Source organism: Rhinatrema bivittatum, chromosome 15 (assembly GCF_901001135.1).
Source record: "Rhinatrema bivittatum chromosome 15, aRhiBiv1.1, whole genome shotgun sequence".
NCBI lineage: Eukaryota > Metazoa > Chordata > Amphibia > Gymnophiona > Rhinatrematidae > Rhinatrema > Rhinatrema bivittatum.
Genome location: NC_042629.1, coordinates 28,366,507 through 28,391,578, shown reverse-complemented (window position 1 = coordinate 28,391,578; position 25,072 = coordinate 28,366,507). Strand labels below are relative to the sequence as shown.

Here is a 25,072-nt window from a genome sequence, read left to right as displayed (position 1 = left end):
TTATTACCTTCGGCCTTAGCATGGAAATAACCGGTATTTCACCTTCTTCTGAAGGGCCAAATAATTTGGCTCCAACCTTAACTCCCTTGGTGCAGGTTCCAAAATTCAAGGATCTATTATGGAAAAATTCTCTTTGAGCTCTTGGCTACTGTCCTAACTGATGGAAAACAAATTGAATCTCCCTGGACCTTGCCCAGTCACATGGCTAGGCAAATTCAGGTCAGCCATTTTGGAAAGTGGCACCAACTGGGCTGGGTGTGAGGATAAGCTCCAGCCCTAATGCGGGACTCTCTACACATTTTAAAGGTTTGGGTGGTGGGGGCCTGGACCTTCTTTTTTGGATGTAGACCTTTCAGGGCAGTGTGTGTGCCCTCCTTCCAGAGGTATTTGTGCGGAGAAGAGTATGTTCAGCTGCATTGTTTGGATGTGAAAAAAATATTTAATCATTTATTGGCTATCCTACCATAAATGCCCAGATTAGATCACACTAAAAACATTCATAACAACATATACATTTGAAAGTGTCTAATGATTTCAGGAAATCTGGTCATCTTTTTGTCCTTTTCAGTGGTCCCAGGAAGGGTGAATTGGGATCGATAGCTACATGGATTAAAGAAGTCATAGGCGCCGTCTACTTTGAAAAAAGTCTGCCTCTTCTTAAGAGGTTAAGTGCTCATTCTACCAGGGTGCAAGCAGCATCTTGAAGGAGTTGCTTTTGGTCTCTCTCTAGATTTGCAAGGCGGGACTTTGTTTTCTTTGCATTCCTTTTTTAAGTATTGGTTGATGTCCAAGCCAGGGTAGAGACAGGTTTTGGCTTAGGGATCTTGGAACAGGGGTTGGCATTGTCCTGCTTGGTTGAGGGTTAGCTTGGGTACATTCCATGTATCTGGACGGGTCTGGTTGGATAAAGAGGAAGAAGAAATTAGTTCTTGCCTGATAATCGAGTCCAGCCAGACCAGTCCAGAACCCTCCCTTTCTGCCAAGAGTTTTCAGCCTTTGTTTTTGGTACAGGCTTTTGAGGACATAAGTATAATACATTTTGTGGGCCACAGTTCGATTCATGCCTTTTGAATGCTCTGAAGGTTCTGTTCTCTAAATACTGCTTCCCAGGAAACCCTTTTGTTCTGAGGCTGGTGAGTTTGTATCTTAGCTTATTACATAGTGTAACGGCTCACCGCCAGCGCTGCCCGGATCTGCCACTTCTCTGGGTTCCTGGTTACGTCTTCAGGGAGTCCCTCTTCGCCCCTGGACTGGCCAGGAGCTTGTAACTCCCCAGGTCCTGGTCTAAGCAGACCCTGCTTCTGTTTGGCTTCAGGGTTCTCCTTAGAAGGAGCGAGGGGTGAAACCACCCCGCAAGCAAAAGACACAGTTTTCTTCAAAACAGTTTATAAGGCAATTCAAATGTTCATTACCATTACTTCATCACCCTCACCTCCACCAGTTATTGGGAACTCACTGCCCAAACATCTAGTTCAGTTTCCTAGCCCGCCCGCTTGGTGCTTGACCAGTTTTACTATTAAGTCAAAGACCCTCTTTAAAGCATTTACCCCACATGCTCTATAGAGCCCTTCATCCCCACTCTCCTTTAAGATATGAGTTGTAACTCTCCCCCTTCCTGGCTACTCAGTATCCATGGCTGAGCTGGAGGATTCCTCTCCCCCCAGAACCTACCTCCATCCCTTCCCCCTCCTGTTCTGAGGAGCTAGGCTTTTCTGGCCATTACCACCATGCCAGCACGCCCCCTTCCTCCAACTCCATCGATTCAGCTATGTCTGATTCGTTATCGTTTAACTCATTGCTCCCTCCCTGTTTCCCCTCTTGCTCTGCCCACGGGGTCAGGTGGTGGTTCTAAGAACCTGGGAGTTGTAGTTTTTGCTGCCTTCGGCAACGCCCTCTGCTGTCCGCCTCTGGTATTACCTGACTTCATCCTATGGTGCCGGGGCTGTTCCTGACCCCGGCAGTTCTGCACTGCATCACAATAAAATATTGGCAAGCTGAGTTCAGCACAGATCTTATAAGGGGTGATGTAAGCGTATCTGTTATTCTCTGTCTCCATCTACTGGGTTGGGGAGTATAACCCATACATCTCGACTGATCTGGCTGGACTCAAGGAAAGGAAACTATCAGGTAAGAACTAATTTCTCCTTTCTGATGCCATCACATATTGCAAAAGTGGCTTTGCTTTAAAACAGTGTTCCAAACATATGTGATGGTGGGCTATTATGTTGTAACCAGCAGTTTGTTGTGTCCTGCTGATAAAAGCAGAGAAGATTCTGTTCCATTCAGACTGCAGCATATGATGGAGTAGGATGGTAAAGCAGTCTTGGTGCTAATTGTATGCTATTTGCAGGATGCTATGTGGAGGAGAAGCTAATTATCCTGGTTGATGGATGGAGTCTTTCAGAAGCCATAGTGTTTGTAGGACTGTTTTTATAGTGCAAATGACTGTACAGAGTTTTGCAGATCAAATATTGGCTGTTTCTCTTGTATGACCAAGGGTAAATCTCTCTCTCCAGATGAGCCTTCACCTTATGCCATTCAAGAAGGAAAGGGAATGTGTCTTCTATATCAGTTTATATTTTATAATATCTAAGGGTCAACTCTAGTTCAAGTGTTGCATTTCCCTCGCTAATGATAAACTTCTTTCCAGAATTCGCACAAAGTACTATTGGGAACATGAAAAAAAATAATCTTCAAAGTGAAAAAGAAGGCTCATTTATAGAGAAGGAACTTTAAGGAAAAATGTAACAATTATGTTCACATGTTCTGCATGCACGGATATGATAAAAGCATTTGAAGCTGTAATAAGCACCACCTGTGTATAACTGGCAACAATGAAATATTCAAACTAACAAACTTTCATTTTTCATCTTTTCAGGGACAGACAACAGACAAGATTAGAAATTAACAAGTTTGTTTCATTTTTTATACTTTTTATGGGGTGGCAGAATCTTGATTCAATGTCTGAGGTTTTAATTATTAGCAATATAAAGCTTTTAATAGTTGATTAAAATGTACATGTTCATTTAAAAACATTTCTTTATAAAAGCTAAGCCAAAACCATTTTTGTTGAGCATAGTTTTGAATAATAGCATGGCATAATTCAAATTATATTAAGAAGGTCATTAGGACAATTCTCTGTTTCTAATATAAATGCACAGAAGTCCAGAAATTCAGTTATTGTTAATATAACATTAGAGATGTGTGAACTATTTTCTGATAGTTTCATTGAACAATTCAAGGAACCTGGAAAAGTTTCAAATATATGTATTAGTTTGACAAACATTTTAAAGAATTTCCAAAATAATCTGAAAATCCACTTCATATTTTCAAGAAATCCAAAGTAGATCAGAGTTCACTTTGGAGCTTCAAAGATTCAGAGCAAATATTTCAGATTCAATTTAGCTTTTCCCACTGATCCAGCAGGAAAAATTTGAAATTACCAGCAAACTTTAACCACGCTAAAATCCACCTGGCTCGACTTGAAATTGTTCACACATCTCTATCCAGCATCCTTTCTATATATATTACATTACAAATACATGTTTTTCTGAGATATCTGACAATTATGTAAAATACAGATTAAAATATTTGTAATTTGACACTGGATTCTGCACATTGTCAGTGTATCAGACATTCAGTCATAACGTTTCTGTGCAAATTATACGATGTAAACAGGCATGCATGAATAAGATCATATGAAATTATAGACCTGATACTTGTAATCTGTGACCTATTGCTCAAATCTGCATCTGTTCCTGAGGACTGGAGGGTAGTTAATGTAATGCTGATTTAGCAAAGGGAGGTCTTTTAGAGCGTGATTGAGATATTGGATAAAGTTGATACAGTATTTTTGGATTTTCAGAAAGCATTTGATAAAGTCCCTTATCAGAGACATATCAGTAAATTAAAAGTCATAGGAAAGGAGGTGATCTTACTGTGGATTGGTAACTGGTTAAAAGGAAACAAAATAGGACTTAATTGTCAGTTTTCCTAATGGAGAAGAGGTAAATAGTGAAGTGTTTCAGGGATCTGTACTGGAAGCAGTATTTACATTACTCAATCTGGAAAAGAGAGCAAGTGAAGTGATCAGATTTGCTGACTACATGAAAATCATAGATGAGAGAGGCTGAACAGAATTATTTTTCAAATCAGTTAAAATTGGTCCATAACAAACCTAGTAAGCTATATCAGATAGTGAAAATATTGTTGAGTGATCAGTCTCTGTTGAGAGGGTGCATGGGAGGTTTAATGGTAGATCTTGTTACTTGTTTTTTATTTGATAAATAGCAATGATTAGGGAAGAACCTGAGCAGGAAAATTTGTGGTTTTCTACAGATAGTTTAGAGGTTTAAGCTGGAAATCTCTGAAATTGTTAAAGTATGTGAGAGGCTTGATTTTAGCACGTGAATCTGTGATGGAGTTTAGTTCCTTTCATATGTTGATTCAATTGGGGGTAGGTAAATTAGAAACATGACAGCAGAAAAAGACCATATGGCCCATCTAATCTGCCCATCCAACCAATTAATTTAGCATTATAATTCCCATCACCTATTTAGAAATCCCCTGTATTTATCCCATGCTTCCTTGAATTCAGATACTGTTTTTGTCTCCCTTCACCACTGGGAGGCTATTCCATGTATCCACCATCCTCTCTGTAAAGAAATATTTCCTAAGATTACTCCTGAGTCTACTCCCTTTCAACCTCATTGCATGATCCCTTGTTTTAGATCCTCCTTTCTGTTGAGAGGCTCACCTCCTGTGCATGGAAACCTTTAATATATACACCCTTTCCTCCAGGGTGTATATGTTTAGATCTTTGTCTACCCCATATGCTTTAGAAAGAAGACTGCTGACCATTTTAGTAGCCACCCTCTGGACTGACTCCATACTCTTTGTATTTTTCTGAAGATGCAGTCTCCAGAATTGTACACCATATTCCAAGTGAGGTCTCACCAAGGACCTACATAGGGGCAGTACCGCCTCCCTTTTTCTGCTAACCATTCCTCTCCCTGTACAGCCAGGCATCTTTCTGGATTTTACCATTGTTTTATCCACCTGTTGGGCCACCTTAATATTATCAGCTATAATCATCCCCAGATCCCACTCTTGCTTCGTGGTTAGGAGACTGTACCTTTCCCTTGGGTTTTTGTATTCTAAAATACTCTCCATTTTTTAGCATTAAATCTTAGCTGCCAGACCTTAGACCATTCCTCGAGCTTGGCTAGATCGTTTTCCACACCTTCCTGGCTGTCCACTCTGTTACGGATTTTGGTATCATTGGCAAAAAGACAAATCTCGGCAACCTATGCGTGCCAGTCTTTCTGCGGCTCACAAAAATATTGAAAAGTACTGCTCCAAAGAGCGATCCCTTAGGCACACCACTATTAACCTTCCCCACCTCAGAGAGAACTCTATTTACCATTATGCTTTGTCGCCTCCCACTCAGCCAGTTTCTAACCCTGTCAGTTGTTCTAGGTTCCATACCAAGGGCTCCCAATTTATTTATAAGTCTTCTGTATGGAAGTGTCAAAGGCCTTGCTGAAATCCAAGTATATTTCGTCTAGCTCTCTCCCTTGATCCAACTCTCTGATCACCCAATCAGAGAAATTGATCAGATTAATCTGACAGGATTTACATCTGGTAAAACCTTAGAGGCAGATTTTAAAAGCCCTGTGCGTGTAAATCCAGCCAGATTTACGCGCGCAGGGGACTTGCGCGCCTATGTTGCATAGACGCCGGCACGCGCAAGTCCCAGGGCTTTGCTTGGGGGGCGTGTCAGGGGTGGCGCGGCATTTGGGGGTGTTCCGGGGGCGGCACCATGGCCTCCGAACCAGCCTCCGGGCTGGGAAATGGCAGGCAGTTGTAACTTTCTGAACAAAGGTGGGGGGGGGGGATTTAGTTAGGGCTGGGGGTGGGTTAGGTAAGGGAAGGTGGGGGGTGCAGAAAAATAGTTCCCTCTGAGGCGCTCTGATTTCTAAGCAGCCTTGGAGGGAACGGAGGCAGGCTGCTCGGCTTGGCACTCATAGGTTGCACAATTGTGCACCCCCCTTGCGCTCGCCAACTCTGGATTTTATAACATGCGCGCGGCAGCGTGCGCATGTTATAAAATCGGGCGTAAATTTGTTCACGCCGGGTTGCGCGAACAAATCTACGCCCGCGCATAACTTTAAAAATCTACCCCATACTGCTTCAGATTTTGCAATCCATTGGATTCCAAAAATTGCACTATCCTCCATTTTAGCAGCTATTCTATTACGGGCCGATACAGTAAAATCGCGAGAGAGCGGGCGAGCACAGGCCACTCTCCTGTACGCTCGATTCAGTATTTAATTTATTTAAATTAGGCCCGGAGGTAAAAAGAGGCACTAGGGACACTAGTGCGTCCCTAGCGCCTCTTTTTTGACGGAAGTGGCGGCTGTCAGCGGGTTTGACAGCCGACGCTCAATTTTGCCGGCGTCTGTTCTCGAGCCCGCTGATAGCTACGGGTTCGGAAACCGGACGCAGGCAAAATTGACAGTCCGGTTTTCGACCCGCCAGCCGCTGGCCCATTTTACATCTTTTCTTTTTTTTTTTTTACTTTTTTAAACTTTTGGGACCTCCGACTTAATATCGCCATGATATTAAGTCGGAGGGTGCACAGAAAAGCAGGCACCCCAGAGAAATTAGCGCCTACCTTTGTGTAGGCGCTAATTTCTGAAAGTAAAATGTGTGGCTTGGCTGCACATTTTGCTTTCTGAATCGCACGCAAATACCTAATAGGACCATCAACATGCATTTGCATGTTGCGGGTGCTATTAGGTTCGGGGGGGGGGGGGGTTGGATGCGCATTTTGGACGCGCTATTACCCCTTACTGAATAAGGGGTAAAGCTAGCGCGTCCAAATGCCAGCTAACCCTGCGCTCCATCGGAGCACACTGTACTGTATCGGCCTGGGAGTTTTCTCACCACAGAGGTCAAACTAACCGGCTATAGTTCCTAGCCTCCTCCTTACTTTCCCTTTTATGAATAAGAACCACATCCGCCCTTTTCCATTTCTTCAGGACTACTTTAAATTCTAAAGCATTGAAAAGGTCAGCTAGTGGAGCAGACAGGTCATCTGTAAGTTCCCTTAGAAACATAGAAATGACAGCAGAAGAAGACCAAACGGCCCATCCAGTCTGCCCAGCAAGCTTTCGCACTTTTTTTTTTTCTCTCACATACTTATCTGTTTCTCTTGGCTCTTAGTAACCTTTTTTTATTCTATTTCCCTTCCACCCCACCTTTAATGTAGAGAGCAGTGTTGGAACTGCATCTAAGTGAAATAGCTTAATTTAGTTAGGGGTATTAACCACCGCAATAAGCAAGCTACACCCATGCTTATCTGTTTATTCAGACTGTGTAATTCAGTCCTTGTTGATTGTTGCCTGAATATAGATCAACCTTTCTTCATTCTCCCCTGTCGTTGAAGCAGAGAGCCATGCTGGCTATGTATTGAAAGTGAAGTATCAGTCTTGCTCCCCTGCCATTGAAGCAGAGGACTATGCTAGATATGCGTGAAGTGTCAAAACTTCCTCCCTGCCGTTGAAGCAGAGAGCTATGCTGGCTTTGCATTGAAGTGAAATATCAGACTTGCTCCCCTGCCGTTGAAGCAGATGCTGGATATGCGTGAATTATCAAAATTTCCTCCCCTGCCGTTGAAGCAGAGGGCTATGCTGGATTTGCATTGAAAGTGAAGTATCAGGTATTTTTTGGTTCATATATGGCCTCATATGTATCTCATCCAACCCCATTGCCTTATCTGCTTTGTTTAGTTAGTGCCTCATGAATGCACTTTTTAGAAAATCGATTGGTTTAACTCACTTCCAATCTTATTTGTGTTCGTTTTATGTAGTTCTGCTCCAGATCCTTCCACAGTGAACACTGAACAGAAATATTTAAGTATTTTTGCTTTTTCTTTCTCACCTTTTGAGTCTCACAATGCCACTTTTGCACTTCCTTCTATCACGAACATATCTTTTAAAAAAAAAGTCTTGTCCCCCAAATTTTACCATATTTGCTATTTTTTCTTCCATTTGAATTTTTGCATTCCTGACTACTTTCTCAGCATCTCTTAATTTTTCTAGATATTGCCACTTCACCTTTTCTCTCTTACCTTTTCAATTACTTCTTAAAAAAAAAAACATAATGGCCTCTTTCCTCTTCCTTTTATTTACTTTCCTAACAAAAAGATTAGTTGCCCTTATATCTCCTTTTAGTTGTGTCCTCTTCACTTTTACTTCCCCCTAGTTTTTCCCATCCAACTTACTATTCCTTGAGGTACGCCCTCATTTTAAGAAAGTTAGGTTTCCTGAAGTCTAGGATACAAGCCTTTCTTGCTTCCTTTGAACCACACCATCTGGTGGTCACGGGATCCCATATGATCATCCACAACATCAGAAATACTGTCCCCATTGGTAAGCACCTGGCCAATATATAACCCCCCTCCTGTGTGGGTTCCATTACAAGTTGACAGAACAGTTCTCCTTGCAGAGAATCCAGGTCTTCCCTACTTCTAGAAGATCCTTCAGCTGGAATGTCCCAAGCAACATCTGGCAAATTGAAAGCCCCTAGTAGTGGCACATCCTCTTTCACAGCAAGCCTATGAATATCCTCCATTAAATCTGTCGTCTTAATCTGCTGGAAGTTTGTATATTACACCATTATAAATAGATGTTCCATTCCCTCTTTCCAGATTAATCCACAGTGGTACCTCTCAGTTCATAAACCCGGCAGTTCTATTGCTTTAATATTATTCTTTATAATCCCAGTATTGTTACACTTCCTCAAACCTACTACGGCTCTGTGCTATTAGAGTTGATAGAGAGATGATTTGTGTCTATTACCGTTCTTTTCTTCTATTATTTTTTTTTCAATCATATTTATTGAATTTTTAAAAAGTGGTGGGCGGACACAACATATAAGTGGGAAATATCCAAAGGAACAAAAACACTATTTTCAGAAATTTGAACATCTTCAATAAACCCATCCCCTAACCGCCCCCCTCCCCAAAATGTCTGGTATACCAAAAAGAGAGAAAATTACTTCTAGAGATAGATATCTGAATCAAGATAATACAATCCTTGCACGAGGCATACAGAAAGAGACATTGTTTCAAATCTAATATCTAGGTGAGATGAGGAAAACTGTGTCACAGTGGAATATGTCCTAACTCAGAAGACCATACCCAAATAAAATTGACAGGGAAGAACAGGACAGAAAAGAAAAAAGAGCAGAGGAAAGGAACAGGAGACAAAGGAAGTCTTCACACAGCCGCTGTAGTCATTCGAATGGTAGGAGAGAGATAATCATGAAAGGGTTTCCAAATGTTCATCATAGTGTGAAAATGTTTGGGGTGCCAACCCTCGCAGTGAGAGAATTTTACCATTCTGTGAAACCAAAGATTGGGGTGAGGGCTGGAGCTACTAATCCAATGAGAGAATATGACTTTCTTGGCAATCAAACCCATTTTCCTTAAAAGTAGACATGTGTTCGGCTCATACTCTGTAACAGCATGATTGAAATTGCCAAAGAGCCAACTGTTTGGGTCGCTAGGAATATCAAACCATAGGATTGTAGCACATAATCCTTCCACCCGTTGCCAAAAAGACTGGATACCCGGGCAAGACCAAAAAGCGTGAATATAGTTGCCAACATCAGTTCCATCTCGGATGTCCAATAGAATTGCCAAAGAAATTTAAATTGTGTTTCCCGCAAGATTGCATTCTCAGTTAACTTTGGAATATCCAGGAATCATTGCTTAAACTCTGGAAAGGAGAGACTAAACTCCAACCAGTCATGCTACTTCTGATATATTGAAAGTAATGTATCATTGTGTGGTATCTCATAGAGGGCCTTACGAAAGCGAGCCACCGATGGTTTATGCTTTCGGTCCCCTAATACAACCTCTCTCAGCATCTTAGCGGAAGATGTTTCTTGAAGTGCATCTGAAGCCCCAATAAAATGCCTCACTTGTAAATAGGCAAAAAATTCACCCCAGGATAATTGGAATGTTTCCTGTAATTCCTGAAAGCTGAACAGTGACCCTGAAGCCCCGGAAAATAATTGGTAAATGCTGGTAAGGCCTTTTTCGTGCCAACCATAGAAAACAGACTTTTCCAAACCAGAAGGCAATAAAGTATTATCACAAATTTGTAACAGGGAAGGTATAGTAGTAGAACGGCCAGTAAGCTGACATAAGAAAGACCAGGCCTTCCTGCAGGAGCGAACTAAAAGGTGCAACTTTAAATTAGGTGAGAGTGATTTAGTTTCTATTTGGGGTAGATTGTTTAAGGAAGGGATGTCGAACCACTGTATTAAATGTGCATTCCAGATATCCAGTCTCCCAAACAGCGCAGTATACATGCCAAATTGTACAATTTAAGATCTGACAAACAGAAGCAAGACAGACGAGTCTCCATAGCTTGAAGATATTTATTAGTCTTATACGCCACTCAGATAGTTACTGTTCCTATTTATCATATAGTTTTTGTTCTATGTAAACGCCCATGCCTAAATTGTTCCAAGTTGCTTGTAAACCGATACGATGTGCAAACGGATGTCTGTATATAAATTATTCTAAATAAAAATAAATACTATATTTAAACAGAGCCCAAATCTGGCCGAGTTTCACACACGGCTACATCAGGGGCTTGTTTTTAAAAAAATGTACTTTTTTTTTTTTTTTTTTTTTTTTTTTAAATCCGTATGAATCAATTGTGCTAGATGTAATTTCTGATCTTTATCACTAGATAGGTTTCTGGCAAGATTCATCTCCAAATATTGTGCTGTTTTCAACTGTGCTGTTCAAAAGATTTTGCACAGCAGAAAGTATCTCCACCATAGCACATTAATAAGCCCCTGACGCAGCCGCTGTCTGAAACTCAGCCAGAGCTGGGATCTGTTTAAATATATATGCCAATAAATATCTTCAAGCTAAGATGACTGGTCTGTCTTGCTTCTGTTTTCCTTCTGGCTTCGACAGACCGTCTTCAGGGCTGCTTTGTGGGGACCGATTTAAGATCTGGACAACCCAGGTCCCCTTGCTTCAAAGGCCTAGTGAGGACCCGTAAAGGCAGTCATGCCCACTGCCAGTCCATAAAAAAGTTTGAATTATCCAATCAATTTCCTTATGGTTCCTTTTAGTTATCCATAAAGGAACCATTTGTAGGACATAAAGCCATTTAGGGATGATCATCATCTTAAGCAGATGTATTTTACCCAGGAGAAACAATGGAAAAGTTTTCCAATGGGTTAGAAAGTTGGTCATGCCAGTTAGCAATGGTTGAATATTGGCTTTGCAGATCAATGGGTATCCTAACTCCTAAATACTTCATTTCCTTAACAACCTATTTCAACGGAAACTGGCCAGACCAATTCCTCTCTACATTCCTACATACATCCACTGCCTCCAACTTATCCTGATTAATTTTTAGGCCAGCAAACTGACCAAAGGTCATTTGCAGAGTCAGAAGCCAAAGTATTCCCTGGGTGGGTAAGGAAGATCAGCACATCATCTGCAAAAGCAGTGACCTTAAAAGACTTCCATCCCTGACGAAAACCTGCTGTGGTGGAAGTAGAATCGATTTTCTCAATAGAGGATCAATGGAGAGGATATATAGTAAAAGAGAGAGGACAGCCCTGTCTGATCCCCTATTGTATTTTAACACTGTTAGACTTATAGCATTAGCAGTAATAATGGACAAAGGGTCCTTATAGAGAAGAGAGATAGGTGAGAATGTTACCTTGAAACCCATATCTCTTTAAGACTGAGAAGAGGTAAGGCTATGACACTCAGTCAAAGGCATTTTTCTGAGTCGAAACTAATAACTAGTGCTGGCTCGTGATATTTTTGACAAATCGTCATGGCTCTAAGTAATTTAATGATATGCGTGCTAGCCATTCACCCTTTAACAAATCCCACTTGATACCCTAAAATAAGAGAAGGTAACACATGACTAATTCTGCTAAAACTTTAGCTAGAATCTTAAAATCATAATTCAAGCATGTGATGGGGAGATAGGAAGATGGGAGCGTTGGATCCTTCCCCGGCTTCGCCAATGTCGTAATATGAGCTACGTTAAAATGTTTCGGGAAGGAACCCTTGATCAGAGCATCAGAGTAAAAATCTGTCAAGGGAACCACTAACTGCGATTTTAATACTTTATAAAAAATCATAAGAGAACCCTTCAGGGCCAGGAGACTTGCCTGGTTTGCTGGTAGTAATTACATTTAAAATCTCAAGATTGGTCTATTCAAAAAACCTGTGTGCACCTCCGAGAGCTTCGATAAGGTAACATCTGAGAAAAAGACCTCCCTGTCTCCCTCTGGGGCATCATTGGTGTATAAGGACTCGTAAAAAACGTGAAAACACCTTGCAAATCTTTGATTTCGTAGTGACCAATTTCCCCTGCACGGTTTTCATACAGTCAGTGACAGTTTTACCCCGAGCTGTGCGAACCATATTGGCTAAGTACTTCCCTGCTGTATTCCCAAATCTGAAGAAATTGTGCTCAGAGACCTGTAAAGATAGCTGTGCTCTTCAAAGTAAATAAACATTTAAACTTTCTAAAATTGCATGAAAATCAGTCTTATTCTCTTTTATAGGGTTTACGAATCAGAGTCTCCTTGGCAGCCTTCAGCCTAGCCTCCAGCTGGAGAATATTTTGGTTTATGCACTTTTCTTTTACTTAAGGCAATAATTTCTCCCCGCATAACCGCCTTTCCAGTCTCCCAAAAAAGTTAGGGTGTGGACATATGGTTTTTTTTTTTTGCCTGGACCAACATAACACCAAACAAATGGCTATGGATATAATTCACCATGTTACCAACTGGATTTCCAACTGGATTTCAAACAATTCCCCTCTATTCCCTATTTAGTAGTACCTCCCAACAAGTTTTGTTAACCCAAGAGGCTAAAAAACTACTTGTGCAGAATGCAGTTTGCAAAGATACCACCACCTAAATACAACACAGGTTACTACTCCCAGTATTTTCTCATTCCAAAGAAAACAGAGAGCCTCCGTTCAATTTTAGACCTCTATTTTCTCAAAAAACATTTGCACAAGGAAAAATTCAAAATGACATCCCTAAAATCAATTCTATCATTCATACAGCCCAATGATTGGATGTGTTCCCTCAATCTCAAGAATGCTTATACTCACATCAATCCACCGATCTTGTTGGCCCTATCTCTGCTTCAAGATAGAACCAGATCACTACCAATACATGGTACTCCCATTTGTACTCTCCTCTGCCCTGAGAGTCTTCATGAAGTGCCTAGCAATGACTGTGGCTCACCTATGAAGGGGAGGAATAAGAGTATTCTCATATCTAGACGAATGGCTCATAGTGTCTCTTATCACAGACAATCTGAGGAACAACTTCAGGGATAGCATTCAATGCCTTGAAAAATTGGGATTTCTAATAAATTACGAAAAATCAATATTTGCGCTGACTCAGTTTCTACAGTTCATTGGAGCAAAGATAAACAGACCTTTTAAAGGCTTTCCTTCCCATCAATAGAGCCCAGCGATTACGATCTCTTTATCTTCAACTTCATCTTATTCAACAGTACGCCAGATATTGGTACTACAAGCATCCTACCTGCCGGGAATAGCGAATACAAATTCAGGCAGACTTCGCATAATTTTTCACCCACAAACAGCAAGTAGCGATCGACTTATTTCATCACTGGTGCCTCCCTTGAATAGACTTGTTGGCATCAGAACACAACAAAAAAGTGAACAAATTCTGTTCCCTTCATCCAAGTCCAAGCAGGGAAACTCAGGATGCGTTCTTTTCGTAGTCCATGGGACTAGCCTATGCCTATCTCTCAATTCCTGTAATTGCACAACAAAATATGAATGATTCTGATCGCTCCAGCATAGCTAAGGCAACTTTGGTGCACATATCTCGTACAACTTTCAGTGCAAGCTCCAATATTCCCTAAAAGACAACCCAGATCTCCTAACGCAGGAGAGGGGATCTCTTCTTCATCTATTCCATTCTTTCCTACACCTAATGACATGGATGTTGAATGGAAGGTTTTAACAAAATTCAATTTACCAAAGTGAATTTCAGACATCCTGGTTTCTGCCAGAAAAACGTCCACCCGCCAAAACTATTCCTTCAAGTGGTGCCACTACTACATTTGGTGCAGTTCTAATGGCATCGACCCTTACACTTGTGAACCTGAAAAACTACTAACATCTTCATGCGTTATCTCATTCAGGTCTGGCAACTTCTTCAGTCAGAGTGCACTGAGTCCTATTGCAGCATATCACAACAGGATAAAAGGACCATTTATTTTGACACATCCACTCATCTCTCGTTTCATGAAAGGCTTCTTTCGACTTCAACTTCCTATACTTAAACCTTCAGTGCCATGGGACATTGACATGTTATCCAAATTGATTACTTCCTCCTTTGAACCCTTGGAGTCTGTGTCTTGACTTGGAAAGTTCTATTCTTGGTAGTGGTCACGTCAACAAGACGAGTAAGTGAACTTCAAGCATTGGTACATTTTTCATCCTATTTACAGTTTTTCCATGAAAAGGTAGTAATTCAGACCCATTCAAGTTTCCTTCCAAAAATAGTGCCTACTTTTCACTTAAACCGGTCTATCACTCTTCCTTCGTTTTTCTCTAAACCACACAAGAATGAAAGGGAGAAAGCTCTAAACGTTTTGGGATACAAACAAGCATTGGCATATTATAAATGCCGAACCCAAGATCACAGACAGACATCTCAACTGTTCATCTCTTCTAATCCTAACTCTTTAGGAACAATGTTAATGAAAAGAAACTTGTCCAACTGGATTACATAATGCATTCAATTCTGCTATAATGATAATTCACAGCTTTCAAATCCAGTAAAAGCACATCAGGTACGAGCAACTGCCTCTTCTTTTGTTCACCTTCATGAAGTACCTGTTGAAGACGTTTGCAAAGCTGCAACAATGGTCATTAGTTCATACCTTCACAACCCACTGTTGTGTAGCCCAGCTATCAGCCTTCAACAGTTCAATGGGTACAGCAGTCTAAAAAAAAAAAAAAAAGCAAATGCTAAGAAGCACATGTCACAATTTCACAGTAACCCTTTGCTTGGGAGTTCCAGAAAACATGGAATATTCAGCCTGCTTATTAACAGAAAAAAAGCAAGTTTTCTTACTGTAAAGGATGTTTTCCATAGATAGGATGAATTAGCAATGCGTACCCACTATCCTTCCTGGACAGCCATTCTACCATACACACCTTCTAGTCACTTTAATACGAACTGAGGAAATTCAGAGAATCACGCAGGAAAGACCACAAATGCTCAGGAGAGGAAAGCTGTGTTAACTTGGAGAGAGAGCTCCACCCCGTGCCGTCGGACGACGTCACCCAGAAAAAAATCACTAATTCATCCTGCTATCTACAAAAAACAGGCTGTGGTAAGCAAATTTGCTTTATTATCAAAATAGATATGTATTGCTATCTATTGCGAATGTTTCAGACTCATTTTGGTACAAAAGGATGCGCTGTGCATAGAAACCACAACAGGTTTCATGGCCTTCATGAAAAAAGCACCCAAAATGAAGAGGCCTATGTATACCTTCAGTTCAGTATCATTTAGCTGCTTCCATATTTTTATGTTATCAGGATGACTTTTATTCCAGTCCCTGAACTTATACTCTGCCTTCCCTGTTTGTTTCTCTCAGTTATGACAAAATAGAAATAAATAGGGAAAATGTTTCTGCATTATTGCCCCTCTGGCTTGCTTGTGTTGGCCCATCTTGTTCATGTACATTGTCTTTAGCCACTATTTTGCTACACATCTGCTATGGAGCTTTTTTACCAAAATCCGTCGTCTCTGAGCTGTGGTTCCCTGGACCTTGAAGCCCTAGGTCTGCCTGTACTACGCTTCAGCTACAGGATGCTCCTTTTTCCCTGTACCACTGGAGGAGTTTACTGCTGGCACCATCAGCTCCTTCCTATTACTGATGGTTGAACTTTTAATAGAAATGCGATCTTAGGTTCAGAGCAGTCATCGCCCTCTGGAAGAAAGTCTGAATCATCATTAAAATATCCTTCAAATGATGAATCACTGCTTTCTCTGTCAAAAGGGAAAGGAAAGGCTATGCTATATAGATAATTTCAATTCCTGGCTCAAAACATGGTATAAATAAAGTAGTTTTGGATATATTGGAGGGCTGGGACTGTGACTAGAGCAATAACAGTTTATATGGCAAGGAGATATATATATATATATATATATATATATATATATATATATATATATATATATATATCACATTATATATATATACTAGCCGTTAAGCCCGTAACAACGGGCTCGGTCCCTTTCCTTCCCACTCCCTCCCCCTCATTCTCCCTCCTCCTTCACTCTCTCTCCCTCCTCCCTCCCTCTCTCTCTCACCTCCCTTTCTCTCACCTTCCCTCCCTCTCTCCTCCCTCCCTCTGTCACCTCCCTCCCTCTCTCTCACCTTCCCTCTCACCACCTTCTCCTCCCGCTCCTGCCGGCAGATCTCGGGGGGGGGGGGGTGTCACTCGCGCGCGTGCGCGGCGCTGCTTCTCCTGCCGCTCCTGCCGGCAGATCTCGGGGGGGGGGGGGGGGGGGTTTGTCACTCGCCGCACGGCGCTGCTGCTTTCCGCGTGCCCGCGGCGCTGCTTCTCCTGCCGCTCCTACCGGCAGATCTCGGGGGGGGGGGGGGGGTGCCACTCGCGCGCGGTGCCGCTGCTTTCCGCGTGTGCGCAGCGCTGCTTCTCCTGCCGGCAGATCTCGGGGGGGGGTGTCACTCGCGCGCGGCGCCTCTGCTCCTCCTCCCGCTCCTTCTTCGCGGCCGCCGCCGCTCCTGCGGCCCCACCGCCATGTTTTTTGTTTCGGGCACGCACGGCTCTGACCAACGTGCTGGCCCGCACATGCGCGGTAGAGCTGCTCTCTACTGCGCATTTGCGGGCCGTCGGTCAGAGCCCATTTATAAGGTAGATATATGTAATATATAATGATATATATATATATCATTATATATTACATTAAATATATATATATATATATATATATATATATATATATATATAGTTTAATATCTGAATTTCTCACTTAGCATCCTCTTTCCTGCCAATATATATAATAGCAGGAAAGAGGATGCTAAGTGAGAAATTCAGATATTACATTATCAGACATTTAAACTAGAGAGCTGAGGTGGTAGGAGGTAGCCAGTGAAATTGTTAGGTCAACCCCAGGAATTTCAGGAAGTATTGATGGAGGCAGACTTGGCTGTTGCTGTTACGGAGACATGGTTCACTGATTCTCATGATTAGTATACGGCCTTCCCAGGCTATAACTAGTTTAGGAAGGTCAGAGAAGATAGAAAAGGGGGAAAAGTAGCTCTTTATGTCAAAAACAATAACCAAGCAACTGAATTGCAAGGCACGTGGGGTAGAGAAGAAGCATTATGGAACTTCTTAATAAAAAAAAAAAAAGATGGTGCTTCCATTTTTACTGGTGTGATCTACAAGCCTCCGTCTCAACCAGAGCAGGACAGAGAAATTTGATCGAAGACATACAAAAGGTGGGAAAGAAGGGAGAAGCGTTGCTTGTTAGAAGTTTTAATCTGCTGGATATGGACTGCAGTATCCCTTCTCCAGAATATACAAGAAGTAGGGAGATACTGGATGTCCTTCAAGGGTCTCTGTTCAAGCAAATGATAATGGAACCCACGAGGGAGGGTGTGATGCTCAATAATGGGGATAACGTCTCTAATGTCCAGGTAGGTGCCCACCTGAGCACCAGACTGTATGGTTTGATATCACAAATTGGATATAGAGAAGGCCCGAGTCTTGAACTTAACAAATACAGACTTTGTCAAAATGGGGATATACCTGAAAGAAGAACTGGAAGACTAGAAAAAAATGGATAAAGTAGAATAACAGTGGGCTATATTAAAAGGAAGAGTTACAAAAACAACAAATCTATATGTTAGAAAAGTAAACATGAGTAAGAGGAAAAAGAAATCTGGTTCTCAAACAAGGATCCCAAAAAGAGGAACACAGGAAAGAATATCTGATGAAGATGAGGGAGACAAAAAAAAAGTAATCAGGAAAGTGAAAGATCAAGCAGAAGAAAGGATTGCCAGAGAGGTAAATCGAAGTAACAAAAGATTTTTCAGCTTTATTAGAGAAAGAAGGAAGGCCTGAAGTGTTACAGTGAAATTGAAAGGTAACAAGGGGCAATGTGTGAAGAGAGACTAAGAAATGGCAGAAATATTAAACAAATACTTGAGTTCGTATTCACTAAAGACGACTCTGGAGAAAGACTGTTGCTGTTTGTCGACCGTTGATGAGGATGGGGTAGATGAAATTCCATTTACAGAAGAGAATGTATGGGATGAGCTAAGTAAAATAAAAGTAGACAAGGCCATGGGGCTGGATGAGGTATATCCCAGGATACTGAGGGAGCTCAGAGATGTGCTGGCGGGTCTACTGAGAGACCTGTTCAATAGATCCCTGGAAACGGGAGAAGTGGTGCGAGATTAGAGGTCCGTTTTTACAAGGGTGGTAGCATAGAGGAGGCTGGAAACTGCAGGCCAGTTAGCCTCACCCCAGTAGTGGGAAACTTAATGGAGACGCATGCTGAAGGAAAGTAGAGAAAACTATCTTCAGTCAGATGACTTGCTGGACATGAGGCAGCATGGATTCATCAGGGGAGGGTCCTTGCAGACCAATCATTGATTTTTTGGACTGGATGACTAGAGAATTGAATCAAAGAATAGCGCTCTTTGTGATCTGCTTCGATTTCAGCAAAGCTTTTGATATGGTTCCATATAAGAGGTTTATGAATAAAATGGGAAGTTTGGGAGTGGGCGCCAAGATAGTAGTATGGTTGACTGATAGTACATAGCCATGTAATGGTAAATGGATCTTACTCTGAAGAGAACCATGTTAAGCGGAATGCCACAGAGATCAGTTTGGGGACCAGTTCTATTCAGCATCTTTGTGAGTGACATAGCGGAAGGGATAGAAGGTAAGGTTTGTCATTTTGCGGATGATACTAAGATCTGCAGCAAAGTGGACATGCCTGAAGGAATAGAGAGAATGAAAAGTGATTTAAAAAAGCTTGAAAAGTGGTCAAAGGTTTGGCAGCTGGAAGTCAATGCCAAAAAGTGCCGAGTCATGCATCTGGGGTGTGGTAATCCAAAAGAGCTGTATATGATGGGGAATAAAACACTGATGTGCAGGACCAAGCGAGAGATCTTGGGGTAATAGTACCTGGTGATCTGAAAATGGCAAAGCAATGTGACACGGCAATAGCTAAAGCCAGAAGAATGCCAGGCTGCACAGAGAGAGGAATAACCAGCAGGAAAAAAGTGATAATGCCCTTGTACTGGTCCTTAGTGAGGCCTCGCCTGGAGTACTGTATTCAATTCTGGAGACCATATCTTAAAACGAATGGAGACAGGATGGAGGCAGTCCAGAGAGGGGTGATCAAATTGAAGGCTTATGAGGTGAGGCTGAAGGATCTAAATATGTATACCTTGGAAGAAAGGAGGTGCAGGGGAGATATGATACAGACCTTTAGATATCTGAAATGTTTTAATGAAACACAGACTTCAAATCTTTCTTTCAGAAAGGAAACAGTAGAGCTAGGGGTCATGAAATGAAACTCCAGGGGAGACGACTCAGTGCCAATGTCAGGAAATATTTCCTCATGGAGAGTGTAGGTTGATGCTTCGATTGCCCTTCCAAAGGAGATGGTTAAGATGAAAACTGTCAACAAATTCAGAGGGGCATGGGATAAATACTACCCTTAATAGAAGGCATGTGGATTATTGCCCTCAACAAATAGCCTTGATATTTTTGAAGAAACTGCAGCATCACTCCCCACTTCAGTGGGAGTGGGGAGGAATAAGCAGAATTAGATACAGATGACAACCAACATGGGCCCTGACTTCCATGGTTTGAAGTACTGACACACAGATACAAGGAAAAAAGCACAGGACGGCTTCTACAACCAAGTCCCAAAGCAAAGAACGTCAAGTAGCATTGTCTGAATTAAGAAAAATTTGGCGGGATCCCTACCCACCCACTCCCTAAAAAATGCAGGCCTAAATAGGTTACATTACTCCCTTCAGTCCATGGCAGAGGTGGAATTAGTAGTTCTTACTGATAAGATGGAGTTCATTGTGGCTAAGATCTGTCCTCTTTCTGGCTTCTCCTTCCTTGGATGTACTGAAGGAGCAAATAAGCCCATACTTACATATAAGAGAAAAGAATGCATGTGACTTTTTTTTTTTTTTTTTAGCTGTCGTAATGAGGTTATTGTTTGATATCTTCCCAGATATTGAAACACTCAAGGAAAGGTTAATACATTTCTGAAGGCAGAGGTTACAAAGAATTCAGATGATATTAAAAAGCTAATTAAAAGCAGAAAACAAGGTGTTGTTTCCTGCAAAAAGGAGCTTTATCCAAGCACAGCATAGCAAAACTAGGATTATGGTGAACTTTGAACTCATGAGTCACCCATAGAAACATAGAAATGACGGCAGAAGAAGACCAAATGGCCCATCCAGTCTGCCCAGCAAGCTTCCCTCATTTTTTCTCTCATACTTATCTGTTTCTCTTAGCTCTTGGTTCTAATTCCCTTCCACCCCCGCCATTAATGTAGAGAGCGGTGATGGAGCTTCATCCAAGTGAAATATCTAGCTTGATTAGTTAGAGGTAGTAGGGGTAGTAACCGCCGCAATAAGCAAGCTACACCCATGCTTATTTGTTTTTACCCAGATTATGTTATACAGCCCTTATTGGTTGTTTATCTTCTCCCCTGCCGTTGAAGCAGGGAGCTATGCTGAATATGCGTGAGGTATCAGTTTTTTTCTTCTCCCCTGCCGTTGAAGCAGAGAGCTATGCTGGATATGCATCGAAAGTGAAGTATCAGGCACATTTGGTTTGGGGTAGTAACCGCCGTAACAAGCCAGCTACTCCCCGCTTTGTGAGTGTGAATCCTTTTTTCTTCTCCCCTGCCGTTGAAGTTATGCTGGATATGCGTGAAGTATCAGTTTTTCTTTTCCCCTGCCGTTGAAGCAGAGAGCTATGCTGGAAATTCGTGATGTATCAGTCTTTCTCCCATGCCGTTGAAGCAGAGAGCCATGCTGGATATGCGTCGAGAGTGAAGTATCAGGTACATTTGGTTTGGAGTAGTAACCGCCGTAACAAGCCAGCTACTCCCCGCTTTGTGAGTGCGAACCCTTTTTTCTTCTCCCCTGCCGTTTAAGCAGAGAGCTCTGCTGGATGTGTGAAGTAACAGTTTTTCTTCTCCCCTGCTGTTGAAGCAGAGAACTATGCTGGATATGCATTGAAAGTGAAGTATAAAATCATTCGTCATCTCTGCAACCGGAAGCAAAGGTTTGATTGAAATGCTGGGTTTTATGCAAGTTAACCTCTTTTGGGAAAATCCTTTCAGGTGAGGTTACATCTGAACTTCATTTGGACCCTGCCAGTTTTTCAAGCACAAAGGTCAACCCATTTGTAGTAATTAAATGAAACTTGGAGGTGGTGTGTACTGTGGAGTCAATGACAATACATAAAAAGATAATATTTTAGGAACAAAACCAAACAATTTAGTCACCTTTTAAACAACAAATGTCTTGGGCAAATTTCAGTCCACAGCTAATCATAATCCTTTTTCTACTGGGAGACAAGCTGATCAGTTGGTCTAGTCATCAACTCTGCGTTAGGAAATTGATCAGTCCCCTGTATTTTATCAATAGTAAACAGCTTTATTTGCTATCTGTTTTGTACGTTCCTCGACAGGAATGAATCTCATTCCTATGCCAGGTTTTTTGGGGGGTTTTTGTAATTGTCTCAGTCTCTTAAATTGACTGCCACTGCTCTTTTCAGTATTTGTATTCTTCCAAAATAAGCTGCCTTCTGGAGTTAATAGAATGTAATATGCATAGGCAACATTTGTTTATAAGTTCTTTTTAATTAGGTTGATGGTTCTATTTCTGTATCTTTCTGCCATATTTTCTTGGTCTCTGATTACATTCCACAGAATAGTCACTTGGTATTGATACTTTTATCAGAAATGTCGTTCTTGTGTTTTCCCCCTTTATCAAAATGTCCAGTTTTCTAGAATCGCGAGTGTTATCATTTGGAATAGGAATGTATCAGGTGATAACTTCATCATTTTGTAAAGTTTTGTTAGGATCATGATTCCTTTGTGTTTCTGATTGAACAGTGTTAGTATTTCCAGTTTCCAGTGGATGAGCTGCACCACCTTGTTATGCCTTTTTGTATACAGGACTTCTGATATCATCATGTCACACCCAGTGATGAAATGTGTAACCTTTTCCAGTTCTGTTTTACTCTTTTATTCTCTGTCGTGGCTGTTAACCATCTTTGTGTAGGGTTTGTGTAATAATTCATCAATCATGTTGATACATCTCCTCTAAACTGAATCCATCCCTTCAATATCTTTAGAAAGATATAGCCTCTAGAACTGAACACAGTGCTGCAGTAAGGTCCTACCAATGACCTTTTTCTAATGGTGATCTCTTTTATAGAAACATAATGGCAGAAAAAGGCCATATGATCCATTTAGTCTGCCCATCCATTCCAATTTATGTAGCCCCATCTCTCCCTCAGAGTTCCTATTTATTTTATTTCATGCTTTCTTAAATTCAGAAACCATTTTCATTCTCCACCACTTCCTAGGGGAGGCCATTCCATATGTCCACTACTCTTTTGTAAAGAAACATTTCCTAAGATTATTCCTGAGTCTACCTTCATCCCTTGTTCTAGACCCTTCTTTCCATTGAAAGAGGCAAGCCTTCTGTGTATGGAAATTTTGGGGATATTTAAATCTCTATCATTTCTTCTCTATCTTGCCTTTCCTCCAGGGTATACATGTTTAGATCTTTGTCTATCCCCATATGCTTTAGAATGAAGACCTCTTATTTTAGTAACCACCACCCTCTGGACCGACTCAACCAGTTTATATCCTTTTTGAAGGTGTGGTCTCCAAAACTGTACACAGTATTCCAAATGAGGTCTCACTAGGGAGCTATACAGAGGCATTATCACCTCCCTTTTTCTGCTGACCATGCCTCTACCTATGTAGCATTTGTCTGACTTTTTCCATCACTTTATCCACCTGTTTGGACACCTTAAAATCATAAGATACAATTGTCCCTAGATTCTGCTCTTCTTTTGTGCTTAGAAGAATTTCACCTCCAATACTGTACCTCTCTCTCCCTTTGGTTTTTGCAACCTAAATGCATTTTTTAACATTAAATCTTAGCTGCCAGTCTCTAGATCATTCCTCGAGCTTCACTAGATTCCACCCCCACCCCCCTCACGTTTTACACATCTTCCTGGCTGTCTACCCTGTTGCAGATTTTGCAAAAAGACAAACCTTTCCTCATTATTCTTCTACTAGATCACTCATTAGGGCAATCATATAGCTCAGTGTTCAAGATAAGGCATGGTGGCCATTGGCATTTCCTGTGGACACACCCCTAGGGCAGCTCCAAATTAGTCCACTGCCACTGGGAAAAATATACCCTATGCATGCCTCATTTATAATTGAAGGCCCCTTCACTCCCTGCATAGCTGGAGAGAAGCAGGAGAAAGTAGGGGACTGTCACGGCAAGAAGAGCCCTGCCCCAGCCTAGCCCAGGAGTTAGCTGTAGTGGAGAAGGAGAAACAGACCATGGTAGCAAAAGGAACAGCCTCCAACTCAATATGGGTGTTCAGTGAATCAGAGAAGAGCAGGAAAGGCAGACTACTGTGCTGCAAAGACTGAACTGCACCCCAGACTCCCTCTCAATCTGTCCCCACAGCTCAATGAGACCCAGAGGAGCAGGAGCAGCCAGTTGCCGACAGCCACAGAAATTGGAAGTCTCCCCTCCTGCCAATGCTATAGGAAAAGCACAGCAGTGGGGGAGGGGGTCAACACTAGCAGCAGGAAAAATACAGATGGAGAAGTGAAGGCACTGAAATCCACACTGAGTACACTTTTTAGGTGCTTTAGCTGTTGGCAAGGGGAGCTAGGGCCAGTGTAATCTGAGAGGAGGCATGGATAGGGAGGCTGGAAATGGAGCAATAAAGGAACAGGTAAAGCACAGTAGCAGCAGTAGAAATACACACTTATGTATATGCACACCCATGCTGGATGAAGAGTAGCAGAAAGGGAGGGACAGAGAAGGTGGCCATGGCCAGTGGAAAGTTGCAAGGGAGACACCCCTGGTCAGCTGGGACATTATGGTAGAACTTGGGATGGACAGTAGGTTTTAATAGGGGTAATAGATAAGATATTAGGTTACTGTCCCTTGTGTTTGTTGTTTGTTCATTTTCTTGCTTAATTGCATCTTATTACATTTGTAAAACAGAGCGATGTACAATAAAAGACAAAAGCCTAGAGAAATAAGGCCTCGAAGATATTAAAAGACAGCAAGAACATTAAAAGACTTTCAGGGACTTTCTGTACAAAGGACTTTCAATAGAAACTAGCAAATATGGCTCATCTGTTAAACTGGAGTTCCTAATAAAGACTACGTAAAACATTACTGGAATTTAGCCAGCACCATACAGCATTGCGTAAGCACAGGGTGAGATGGGGGCCACAATATTCCTACAGAGACTCCACCCTGGTACCAAGGGCCCACCAATCCGAATGGAGTCATTATGCCAGACTGAGGCACCCGCACCAAGACCCTACCAATGGCAAAGAAGTCAACAACAAAGAGCCACACCCAAGCTCCATCAATGAACTAGGAGACAGTCTTGCTTGTGGGGAAAACCTCTATAAAACAAGACAGTTCTCCACCCACATCTCCAACTACCAACAGCAGAAACACCAGATGACATTGAGACAGCGAAAGAAGACTCCAGTTCTTGAGGCATCCCTTGAAGGAATTCACCTTTGGTCACAGTGTAAGGACTTCAACCCAGGAGGGTAAGAGGGAAAGCAACATTTAGGGAATAGTTAGGATTATAGAGCTTGAATTATCAATTGTGGGCTACACTGTGCTCTCTGTTAATAATTATAAACC

At 41.8% G+C, this 25,072-nt stretch overlaps 1 protein-coding gene across 6 annotated transcripts in view; it reads left to right on the top strand.

Moving 5' to 3' along the window:
• LOC115076799 (splicing factor U2AF 35 kDa subunit) overlaps nt 1–25,072 on the top strand; it is a 250,072-nt gene that overhangs the window by 198,663 nt on the left and 26,337 nt on the right. For 5 of the 6 annotated variants that reach the window (XM_029578698.1, XM_029578697.1, XM_029578695.1 and 2 more), the window contains one exon: nt 2,879–2,911. In XM_029578698.1, the coding sequence (XP_029434558.1) occupies nt 2,879–2,911 (33 nt within the window). Of the gene's footprint in view, nt 1–2,878; nt 2,912–24,409; nt 24,976–25,072 lie in introns of all 6 variants that reach the window. The other variant, XR_003852869.1, reaches the window with a different exon arrangement.